Below are 12,806 nucleotides of genomic sequence, written 5' to 3' on the forward strand. Positions count from 1 at the left end.
AACCACGTTTTCCTCCTTGGTAACCAACTAATTCTGTATAGACTTAAGTTTTTAGGAATGCGTGTACAGCTGGCATCATGTGATGATAGCCCATAACGTTCTTTTTTTTTTTTTTTTTGATTTTTTCGAGACAGGGTTTCTCTGTAGTTTTTGGTGCCTGTCCTGGAACTAGCTCTGTAGACCAGGCTGGCCTTGAACTCACAGAGATCCGCCTGCCTCTGCCTCCCGAGTGCTGGGATTAAAGGCGGTCAATAATGTGAGTTATAGCATTAGATTTATGGTAGAGAGAAAAATTATAAAGACAAAAGTATCTGGATGATGTCAATGTCTAGGCTTTCTTTAGAGAGAGAGAAAAGGAGGGAGGGAGGGAGAGAGAGAGAGAGAGAGAGAGAGAGAGAGAGAGAGAGAGAGAGAGAGAGATCTTCCCTCTGTGCAGAAATCAATACAAAGTAGATCAAAAACCTTAAAGACACGAAACTCTGAAACTGCTAGAAGAAAAAAGAACCCTTAAGGACATAAAGAAAGCCTCTCTTAGAATCCGGAAAAGCATCCCAATAGCACAGGAATTATACCAAGAACTGAAAGTTGGTAAGTTAACCTTTGGGTAGAGGATAAAGGCACTAGCCATATAAGCCTGGCAACCTGAAATTGATCCTTAGACTCTACATGTATGGAACTGACTCTACAAAACGGTCATCTGGATTTTGTTTTTTAAGATATGGTCTCACTGTGTAACTCTGGCTGTCCTGGAACTCTCTCTGTAGATCAGGCTGACCTCAAACTCACTGAGATCTGCCTATTTCTGCCTCTGGAATGCTGGTATTAAAGGTATATGCCACCATACCCAGCATGTCACCTGTTCTAAGTATACCAACACACAAACACACATACATGCACGCATGCATGAATGCACAGACCACAGACATTGATTAATTTATTTCTATAAAGAATTGTCAAATGGAATTGCATAAAACCAAAAAGCATGTACACAATACAGACCATTTGGGTTTGCCTTCAAACAAATGACTGAAGATACAATGAACAGAGCAGAAGACATATCTGACATAGAACTAATACTCAGAATATAAAAAAGAAGTTCAAAAATTAAAAACAAAAGGATTTCATACAAATGTCCAATGAATATATAAAACAAATCTCCTACTCCTGAGCCACCAGTGAAATGTAAATCAAAACTACATTGAGATTCTGTCTTATCATGGCCAAAATTGATAAATGGAAAAGCATTTGCAAATATGGATGATGGCAGAGGGAAAGGAAGTTTTATATATTGCTGGTGGGTATACAAATTATTCCAGCCAGTGTAGAACTCAGTGTGAAGGTTCTTCAAAATCATAAAATAGAACTGTGAAATTATATAATCACACCTGTCTCAAAGAATGGAAGTCTGCACACTATAGAGATACCTACACATCCATATTGATTGCAGCACAGCCCAGTCAGGGATTCAACCTAGGCATCTCACAATAAGTAAACAGGTAAGAAAAGTAATATATATTCATATACACAATGGATAGAACTTGGATTATCATAGTTAGCTAAATAAGCCAGACTCAGAAAGGCAGAAATACCATACCTTCCTTCATTATGTTGTGTGTGTTTAAGGAGTGGAGAGAACATAGATTGAAATGAAATGACAGCCCAAGAAGAATACTGGGGAAACCGAACGGGATTAATAGAAAAGCTAAAGCAGAAAAAAAGGGTCGGAGGGTCTGAGAGTGTGGTATGGTCCAAATACGTGTTATTTTTGCATTAAAATATCTTTATGAACGATGTCATTATGTACATTAAATACAAGCTAAGTTTTGCTTGTTTTCTTGTTTGTGAGTTGTTAGTTTCTGCTAAGTTTCTTGCTGTGTAGTGCATACCGACATAAAACTTGCAATCCTCCTCTGCCTCTGCATGTCTGGATGACGCGTATGCACCACCCTGTCTTACAGAATCTGGAGACTATCCGAGCGAGGAAGAACAAGCAACTGGCACATCATTTCTTTCCTAGCCTCAATTTCCTAACCTGAACCAGTTCTTGAGAAAAGACAAATATTATAAACAACCTCACAATTACACAGAAGAGACTATCACCAAGTACTAGACTTGAGTACCTAGAATTCCAGTTGTCCTTCGGTGATGCTGCAAATTAGGGCACTAAAAAAATCTTGGAAGCCTGAGTTTCAGGAACACACTGAAGAGCAATAGCAATAGACAATAGCGAAAGACTGAGACAAGGGTAGTGTTTCCCTCCAGAGCCTTTTACTGTATATACTTCTCAAAGACAAGAGCATTTAAAATAATGACAGTTTTGAAAGATAATAATCATCTTCTTTTATGGCATAACTGCTACTGTCACAAAAGTATTACACAGGTTATTTCATGCAATTGTGTCAATGATCGTGTGAAGGCCACTAGCTTTTGCTGTTTTAATATATGAGAAAAAGCAAGGTCCAGTACTATCCACAGGGGAGAAGGCAGAAGTCATGGGAGGAAAATACTCAGCTCTCCAAGAGGTGTTGTCAGATTCTGAGTAGACTTCATGCAGCACTAAGATAATATGCAACATCATGTTCTAAAGAAAACTAACGGGCAAGAAACTAGCAAGCAAAGGTGAATGACACATACAAAAGTAATAGATTTATTACTTCATTTTATTATTCAGTAAGCAAAACTAAATTACAAAAATATATACTCTAGAAAATATTGGAGTAGTCAATATTTTCCAAATAAACATTAAAGAATATACATTAAATTAGAAGGAAATAATGGTTCTCATTTCCTAGTATAGTAGTATAAACATAATTTCTACTCTCTATAATGCAATATTTGTATAATGACTGAGAGGTTCAGGCAATATTGTCTTTGCAGGGTTCATGGACAATTGCATATAATATCAATTAATGTTCAGCAGTATCCAGCAAAGTCCATGTTCCCATGGCCACATCTCTAGGCTTATCTTCTGATGTTTTTAGTAACAACCTTTGTAGATCTGGCTGATAACCTGCAGTTTCAAAATCTGTATGACTATAAATGATTTCTGGATAAGATTTTTAGAACAGCAAGTAGGCAAGCAATACAATTTACAGGAATTTGATTTGTTGTGACTTTCCATGTTGAAGTTCAGCAACTATCCTTCACGTATACACATGTTCAACCAATGATAACTGAATATGTTCAGGTCCCTGGACAGATTCCTGAGTACTTCCATCTAACACAAACTTCTTAACACCTACCATTACAAGTCTCTCTGATCACCTATAGAGCAAACAGAGCTGTGAAAGACTTACATAACTGAAGAATGCTACTGAAGCAATTACTCCTAATTTAATCCAGAGGGATGATTAGAAAATATTTAAGGTAGGAGGATACGCAGAAGAAAAAAATGAGGAGGCCAATCATACATGTAACTGAAAAGAAAAACACAAAATTCAGGAAAAACTATTTGAAAGGTAATAATAATCTTTTTAAATTAGGCCACATCATCTGCATACCATCATAAGACTGAGCATCTCATGATACTAAACTATACTATAATTTACTTATGGTTTTATAAATAAAGCTTGCCTAAAGATCAGAAGGGCAAAGTTAGAGGTTAGGCAGTGGTGGAACATACCTTTAATCCCAGGATTTTGGAAACAGAGGCAATTCAAGGTTTCCCTGGGCTACACAAGATCAATGCAGGCAGAAATCCAGGTGGTGGTGCCTCAAGTCTTTAACCCCAGTAATAGGGACTCATATGTCTTTAATCCCATTACTAGTGGGAATATAAAATAGGAGGAAAGAGAGGCTCTGTCTGCTTATGTAGTTTAGTCTTCTTAATCTGTGGTCACCCAATCTTGGTAGAGATAAGACTTCTCTAGTGACTAAACTGTTTTGCTTTTCTGGTTTTCAAGTTGAACCCCAATATTTGTCTCTGAGTTTTTATTATTTGTGCTACAAATGGTGCCCAACATGGGGCAAGAATTTCCACATGAAACCTAATAAAGTTTTAAAAGAAAAGTATTCTAAGAACACAAGAATAGAGTCAAGCACAGATTCTTGGTAACCATCATTAATCCAGTAGGCTTTCTTTGCTGGTGGCAAACAGAGTTGCGGCTCCTTTAAGAAAGGCTTCCTTGTATCCTGCTACATTACTGAATTTGTTTATGAGCTATAGGAGTTTCCTCGAAGAATTCTGGGGGTCACTTATGCATCCTATCATATTATCAGCAAAAAGTAGGAGTTTGACTTCTTTTCTGATTTGTATTTCCTTGATCTCCTTTTATTGTCTTACAGTTCTAGCTAGAACTTAAAGTATAAAAATCAGTAGCCTTTCTTTATACAGATGATAAGCAGGCTGAGAAAGAAATAAGAGAAACATTACTTTTCACAATAGCCACAAATAACATATCGTGGCATAATGCTAATCACACAAGTGAAAAACCTTTAAAGAACTTTAATCTATGAAAAAAGAAATTAAAGACACCAGAAAATGGAAAATCTCCCATGTTCTTGTGTCGGTAGAATTAACATAGTAAAAACAGCAATCTTACCAAAAGCAATCTACAGTTTCAATGCAATGCCCATCAAATTCCAAGCAAAATTCTTCACAGACCTCAAAAGAATAATGATCAATTTCATATGGAAAAAATAAAAATGCAGGATAACCAAAACAATCTTGTATAATAAAGGAACTTCTAGATGCATCACAAACCTGACTTCAAACTCTACTATAGAGCTACAGTACTGAAAACAGCCTGATATTGGAATAAAACAGACAAGAGGACCATTTAATTAAAGACCCGGATATCAATCCACACATCTATGAACACCTACTTTTGACAAAAAAGTCACAATTGTACAATGGAGGAAAAAGCATCTTCAACAAATGGGTCTGGCATAACTGAATGTCTACATGTAGAGAAATACAAATAATTCCATATCTATCTATCACCATGCTCAAAACTCAAGTCCAAATGTGTCAAAGAGCTCAACATAAATCCAGTCACACTGAACCACATAGTAGAGAAAGTGGCAAGTACACTTGAATGCATTGGTACAGGAGATCACTTCTTAAATATAACCCCAGTAGCACAGACACTGAAAGAAACAATTAATAAATGGGACCTCCTCAAACTGAGAAGCTTCTGTAAAGCAAAGAACATGGTCAACAAGACAAAATGGCAGTCTACAGAATGGGAAAAGATCTTCAACAACCTCTGATCTCCAAAATATAAAAAAACCTCAAGAAGCTTGACATCAAAAGAACAAATAATCCAATTAAAAATGGGGTACAGACCTAAACAGAGAATTCCCAACAAAAAAAAAAATCTCAAATGACTGAAAAACACTTAAGAAAATGCTCAACAACCTTAGCCATCAAAGAAATGCAAATCAAAACAACTATAAGATTCTATCTTACACATGTCTGAATGGCCAAGATAAAAAAACACTGTTGACAGTTTCTGCTGGAAAGGATATGGGGTATGGGGAACACTCTTCCATTGCTGGTAAGAGTGCAAACTTGTACAAACTTGGAAACCAGTATGGAGATTTCTCAGAAAATTAAGAAACATTTTACCTCAAGCCCCAACATTACCATTCTTAGGTATATGCCCAAAACATGCTCAATCAAACCACAAGAACATGTGTTCAACTATATTCATATCAGCATCATCTATAATAGCAAGAACCTGGAAACAACCTAGAGCCCCTCAACTGAAAATGGAAAAAGAAAATATGTACATCTACACAATGAAGTACTACATAGCGTAAAAAATAATGGCATCTTGAAATTCACATCCAAATGGGTGGACCTAGGAAAAAAACTTATTGAGTGAGGTAACCAAGACACAGAATGACAAATATAATATGTACTCACTTATAAGTGGCTTTTAGACATAAAACAAAGAAAAACCAGCTTACAGTCTACAACCCCAGAGAACCTAGACAACAAAGAGGACCCTAAGAGAGACATACATAGATCTACATAGCAAGGAGAAAAAGACAAGATCTCCTGAGTAAATTGGGAGTGTGGGAGTAACAAGAGCTAGCAAAAGGGAAGAGGGAAGGAGGGGAAGAGGGGAAGGGAATGGAGAAAGATGTATAGATCAATAGAAACAATCAAAAAAGAAAAAGAAAAAAGAAAGGTTTCCTGACTCAGCATTAGCAGCAAACACCTCACAGATCTGTTAAGAGTCCCTGACACCATACAATTAAATGGTATTTATGAACAACAGCCAGCAGCAGACTTCTAGGTGGTGGCATGGACCTAGACACTCCACAGAGTTGTGGCAATAAATGTGGCTCCTGCCAGTACCTCCGCCATGAAGCTAGACTCTTGGAAAACTAAAAAATGGGGTGGAGCTAGTCTCCAAAGCTGCAGCTTTAATCTTAGGCAAACTGCTTAGCAGATTTAAGACTGGTGCTCAGAAAAAGAGATACACAGGAAAGACAGATGCAGATGAAATAAAAACCTCTAAACAGTTTACAGTATGTTTAAAAATATGTGTAGCCTTGGAAGAGAAAAGAAAAAAGATAGAGAAAGTCCTTTATAAAATAAATAGAGTAGCTGAGTGTGGTGCACTCTTTTAATCCCAGCACTTGGGTGGTATAGGAAGGCAGATCTCTATGAGTTCAAGGCCATCCTGGTCTATAGAGTGAGTTACAGGACAGCCAAAGATACACAGAAAAACCCTATATCAAAAAAAAGAAGAATAGAAATAAAAGAAATAGAGTAAAAAGCCACATAAAGATGGAAAATACACAGAGAATTTGAATACTGTACATTATTGTGTTGTCTTTGAATTATTTGACTGCTGAAGAAGGGGCAACAACTGCTAAGACACTTGATTATAAATGTTGCTGGATTAACCCAAACTATATATTTTGAAAATGCATTGACTTCAAAATTTAAGTCAAAAGATATATTACTTTGGAGAAGAGGTTTTGCTTTTGCTTTCACAGGAAATGAGAGCCTGTGGATTTATTCTTGGTTAAGGAAAATATTGTTTGATCAAGGAAGACCCCTCTAAAGATAATGGGCATTGAAGAAACTCCTCATGGAGTTTACTTTTTTGTTGCAAATGTAAGCCACTGAGCAAGAGAATGCTCTTGCCTCAACAGCTGACAGTATGCTGTCCTAATTGGACAAGCAGGACACAAAAGAAAATGACTGCCAAACATTGTCAAAACAAAGAGGAACAGCCCTTCAAAATATTCTGCTTCACAGAAAAGTCTGTCAAGTATTCTCGGCCTGTAGGCTGAAGATGGATGCCCCAATGTTACAGAGGACCTTCAAGTAACTGCCTAGGCATTTTTTGAAGTCACTTGCTTGCACTTCCTGCTTACTTTGTTAATATTACTTCGTTTGTAGGTCTTTGAGGGAGTTGAAGACTAGATAGGCATAGTTATAGTTTTCCTTGTTTACCAGAAACAGAAAGCAAGTTATGATAGGAAGTAAATTAGGTATAAAACTTTAGACTCACCAAGATAGTACAGATATGAAGTATTTTCTCTGAATTTATCAAATGCAAACAGACTAGACATTGTTGATGTAGTTATTGCCTATATATTGTATACAGTCATTGTATTTACTGTATATAATTTTTCATATATTAGTTATAGCTTTTTTATTTTACACAAAAAGGGGAAATATAGTGATATTTTATTTATGGTTTAATAAATAAAGCTTGCCTGAAGATCAGAAGGACAAAGCTAAGCCACTAGAGGTCAGGCAGTGGTAGAACACACCTTTAATCTCAGGATTTGGGAGAAAGAGGCAGATGGATCACTGTGAGTTCAAGCCCACCCTGGGCTACACAAAAATCAATGCAGAAACAAACCCAGGTGGTGATGCCTTACACCTTTAATCCCAGTACTAGGGAGTCATTCTCCTTTAATCCCAGCACTAGAGGGAACATAAAATAGAATGAGAGAGAGGCTCTGTCTGCTCAGGCTCCTTAGTCTGCAGTTGCCTAGTCTTGGTAGGCATAAGACTTCTCTAGTGGCTAGGTTGCTTTGCTTTTCTGGTTTTTTGGTTGAACCCGAAAATCTGACTTTGTGGTTTTATTATTCTTGCTACATGGAATAGGGAATACCTCAAGTGTTGAGTAAGAAGTATGATAAAGAATACTGTTCATCTGTAAGGACTAAAACAGGAAATGCTTTGCTTTCAACACAGCATACTGATTTCCTCTATGAATATCTGAAGATATGTTTAATAATTTTCATTTTAGCAAACATATCGATGTGTAGTTATTAAAATTCTTAATTTCTTATCATATATGGATGAGCCCTCATTGCATAATTTAAAAATAAGGCTGGGATGATGTCCAAGGTCACAAGAGTAGGAGAGCTGACCTTGAGCCTCACCAGTTGCAGAACTCGGGAGAGAAGACCTCGTACTTTACCTGGGCAGCACAATACAGCTGACCCTGTTAACAAGGGCACAGATGATCTGGTTTGGTGAAAATGTGTGAGAGATCTGACCTCATTCCTCATCTGCCATATGGTAGAGTGGACTAGAGAAATGCTCTCCTCCATCCTGCACCCCTTGTCGCCTGTGGCAGGCTGGAGAAGGGACCACGGGGCACAAGAATGGATGAGCTGACCCTGCACCTTGCCAAATGTGACTCTCAGGAAAGCAGACCCTTGCCTGGGAAAAACAATAGACCTGGCCCTGGTGGCATGGGCACAGGTGAGCCAGTCCTGAGAGCGTGAGAGCAGGAGAGCTAGCCCTACTCCTTGCTGTGTGCTGCGATGGGTGAGCTAGCCAGGGCAATGCTGAGAGCTTGCCGTGGTGGTGTCAATGAGGAAAAACTGGGGTGTTGACCAACCCAGCTACCACCCAGGCCCAAAACCTGGACTGAGTTGGCCCACCCCAACATCCACCTCAGTGGTGAACTGCTGGAACATGTGAAGGGGCCACATCTGTAGATCCAATGCTACAGAATCTGCGTGACCTAAGGCAACAACAGGATATCCAAGAGGTGTCCCAGGGAGGGTCCAGTATAGAGGGTGTAGCAGAAACCAGAGGCCTTGAACTAATGACTCATTGCAATGAACACTTACAAGTAAAGACCTGTAGACAAAAGGGTACACTATATGACGTTCTGTGTCACAGCTCCCACACTGAGATTTCATTTTCTTTTGATATGTGAGTTGTCCTTGAACATAATCACAAATGCTCATTCAGCATTCTTTTCATTTGTTAAATTCAATACCTGAAGCATTTCAGGATTGGTTTCATTTTTGTTGTTGTTATTGCTGTTTTCCTGTTGTTTTATTTTGGTTTAATTTGTTTTGGGTTTTTGAGACAAGGTTTCTCTGTGTAGCCCTGGCTGTCCTGGAAACTGTTCTGTAAATTAGACTGACCTCGAACTCAGAGATCCACCTGCCTCTGCCTAGTGAGTGCTGGGATTAAAGGCGTGCACCACTACGGCCTCGCCATTTATTATTTCTTATCTTGACTGTGAGTCATGTATTTATATATATTCAAATGTTTAGTTATGAACTGGACAGAAGATGACATGTTGTAAAGATTCTCAGCAATCGTATTCATCTGAAGGGTGATGGCTTTTATTTAAGAGAGCAGTTTAAGTTTTTACTGATCAATTTGAAATTCAAGGCTTAATTTTATTGTGTTTTGGGTAAATTTATGTATGGGCCTAAGTTTTTCAATGCACTAACTTGGTAAGAATCCAGCTCCAAACTCATTCTACTATAAACCCTACATGAATTTTGTCCATGGTTTTCTAGGGCAAGAACGGGATGCTGAAGGTTAATGCACTATTAAAAACACACATAAAGCCTGTTCACCAGGCAGTTTTCCTGCAATAGCTCCTATCAGGGCTTGACCTGGAGATTTCTAGTCTCTTCTTAATCCTACAGAAATCTCCCTCTATTGCAAAACTCAAGCAGACCTCTGGTATACAAGATGCCATGTAATCAACTAAGTACTCATATTAAACTCCCTCATAGAAGAAGCCACTGTTCACTGCAATTCTTCTCTATGACATTTTCTACAGATTCTAATTGTTTTAGCAGCTCTGAACTATGATATTCCCCTTTTCATTTCAGTAAAACTGCCATGTTCTAGCTTCCCATTTCCATGTGGTTTGGTTTGGAAGTTTTCTGAGACATGATACCATAGTTGACTATGGAGCTGTCTATATTTTTCTTTCTCTATTTTATCTTCTTAAACTTGTACTTTATAGTTGCCAATGCCTAAACTCTGTTGCCTTATTTACCCTTTAGTTCTAAAGGCATCTGTGGGAGGAAGGCTAGTTGGGTGCCAGGATATTACATCATTCTCAGACCAGAAGTCTTTCTATAGTACCTAAAACATATTTTTGTTTAAAATAAGTCTCTATGGTGTCATATCTAGATTTCCTATTGATTTGTTTATTTATAAACTTGTTTCCATAACCTTTATTTTCTCTTAACCATATCTAGAAAGTTGTTCATTGATAAAACTGAAATATCACCAGGTCAGGACAAAGAAATTAGACATTCATAACATTATGTTTTTACCTTTGATTATAGGAACCTGAATATGTCTGATGTCTATGTTCTTCAGTGTTGCTTGAAGCCCAGAAATCTAAAAGCAAATAATGCAAACATGTGCATTTAGATATAATACATTATACTGTAAGTACATTATATAGTAAATGAATTTAAAATGTTAAGTAAAATGTAATGTTTAATAGATGATTGCAAAATATCAAAAATATTAATCTCTCTCAAATCCATGCTTTTAAGTCATAAAACATCAAACATGAACTTTATCTGAAAGATGGCATTATTTTAGTTAAAAGCCAATTACACAGTCAACTATTAATCATCCACTACAAAAATAATCTGAAGTGTGCATCTTACAGAATAATTTCTAAAGGATGCTCTTTAGATATTTTGACAGCTGTTCAGCTCTACTTTGAGAGAGGATTTTTCTCAGCTGAAATTTCTTCAAAATTTGTCTTTTTATCTATAACCTATGCAATTTATTCTTTTATTTATAAACTACAGAATATATATTAGTCATAGACCAAAATATGAACAACTATTATATGCCCATAACAATTATTTATTACAAGGGTAATTTGTTTTATCAATCGTATCTTATAATTACAGACATCTCCTGGTATAGCTTTACCTACACAGCCCAAATTTAAAATTCAATCTTTAAAGTCATCTCATTCCTTACTGTACATAATTATCCAAACATAAAATGCCTCCTGTTTAATTACATACAAATGTACACATTTCTCAACTATCACTAGATACCAATATATTTACTTTCAAAAGTAGCAGATAAACTTTAATCAGCTGCTGGGCACTAATGGAATGCTAGGGTAAAATAAATGGCAGATCAGTGTCCTCAGAAGGTGAATGGATTATAAACTCATCAGAACACCATAAGCATCACAGATTAGTGGTTGATCAGTGCTGATAATTGCAGTGTGCCCCACACTCAGGCTCACGTTCTCTACAAACGATGGCTTAATGTTAATACATTTCCATGAAGTAAAGTCTGTTTCTTTGGTTCTCATTTATGCCCCCAGAGTCCATGCAGAAATCACCTTGCACTCAGTCACTGTGTCCCTCAGCCTCCTCTGGACTTAAATCTTTCTGAAATTCTCCTTTATTGTAATGCCTTTGACTGCTTGAAAAGTAGTGGTTGGAAAGGACCCAGTAGGACTTACTTGTCCTGTAGTTAAACTATAATTAGGGATTTCAGAAGGGCTGCAACAGAGGAGAAATGTCATAATTTCTCTTTATTATGTGTGCTACATGTAATAAACATACCTCAAAGGTATTTGCTGTCAACAAGACTTAAGCTGATGATCTTAACATTGGTACATAGAAGAGCAATTTGCCAGATTTCTTCACTGCAGTGACGTGGGTGTTCCTTTTTCTGTGTATCTGCAGTGTCTTTGGAAGTGAGTCTTTAAGTACATCCAACACTTAACTACTAAATTGTCAAGTTCCATCTCCCTGAGAGAATAATAGTCCACTTAGCTATTTGGTATTCTTCTATTTGCAAATTTGTCTATTGCACATGTGTGCGCGCCACACACACACACTCACAGACACACACATACAAACACCTTTATTCACTGGATCATTTCTATAATTTAACACAACAGACATTTACTTCTACTTTAAATTATACAAAGCCCACATTGTTTATCTTGTTGGTCAAACTGTTACATGCTACAAAACTGGGAATTATTTCTGGAAACACTGTCTTATTTAGGTTTCTGTTGCTGTGATAAACACCATAATCAAAAACAGCCTAAAGAGTAAAAAAATAGCTTTTTTTTTCCCATGGAGGGAACTCAGGATTGGAACTTAAAGCAGGACTCTAAAAACAGGAACTGCAGAAGAGGCCATAGAAGATTACTGGCTTGCTTCTAATGTCTTGTCAAGTTTGCTTTCTTGCCAGGACCACCAGCCCAGAGCGGGAAACAACACACAACAAACTGGACCCTCCCACATCAATCATGAATCAAGAAACTGCCCCCAGAGACTTTCTTATAAGTCAGTGTTATAGAGACATTTTCTCAGTTGGTTTCCTCTTCTCTAAGGCTCTAGTTTGCGTTAAGTTGTTAATTTGAACAGAGTCTTGGAATGAGAAATGTGACTCAGTTTTTGGATACTTGGCTACTAGGAGATTTTAAATTATAACTAGTGATGGGATCATCTGGACTTCAATGGAACTGGGCAGATCCACAATCACCATATGGCTGCCTACAGAACACATCTCTTCTCTTGGATGGGCTCTACATTTTTTTTGTGATATATTTTTTTATTTTTTT

General features: G+C 37.2%; 1 protein-coding gene across 2 annotated transcripts in view; it reads right to left on the minus strand.

Annotated features, from left to right (window-relative positions):
• Spag16 (sperm associated antigen 16) overlaps positions 1 to 12,806 on the minus strand; it is a 1,047,686-nt gene that overhangs the window by 955,342 nt on the left and 79,538 nt on the right. For both annotated transcript variants that reach the window (XM_026786385.1, XM_013351621.2), the window contains exon 8: positions 10,522 to 10,588. In XM_026786385.1, coding sequence (XP_026642186.1) covers positions 10,522 to 10,588 — 67 coding nt within the window. The remainder of the gene's footprint in view (positions 1 to 10,521; positions 10,589 to 12,806) is intronic.

The sequence above is a fragment of the Microtus ochrogaster genome, linkage group LG4, assembly GCF_000317375.1.
Source record: "Microtus ochrogaster isolate Prairie Vole_2 linkage group LG4, MicOch1.0, whole genome shotgun sequence".
NCBI lineage: Eukaryota > Metazoa > Chordata > Mammalia > Rodentia > Cricetidae > Microtus > Microtus ochrogaster.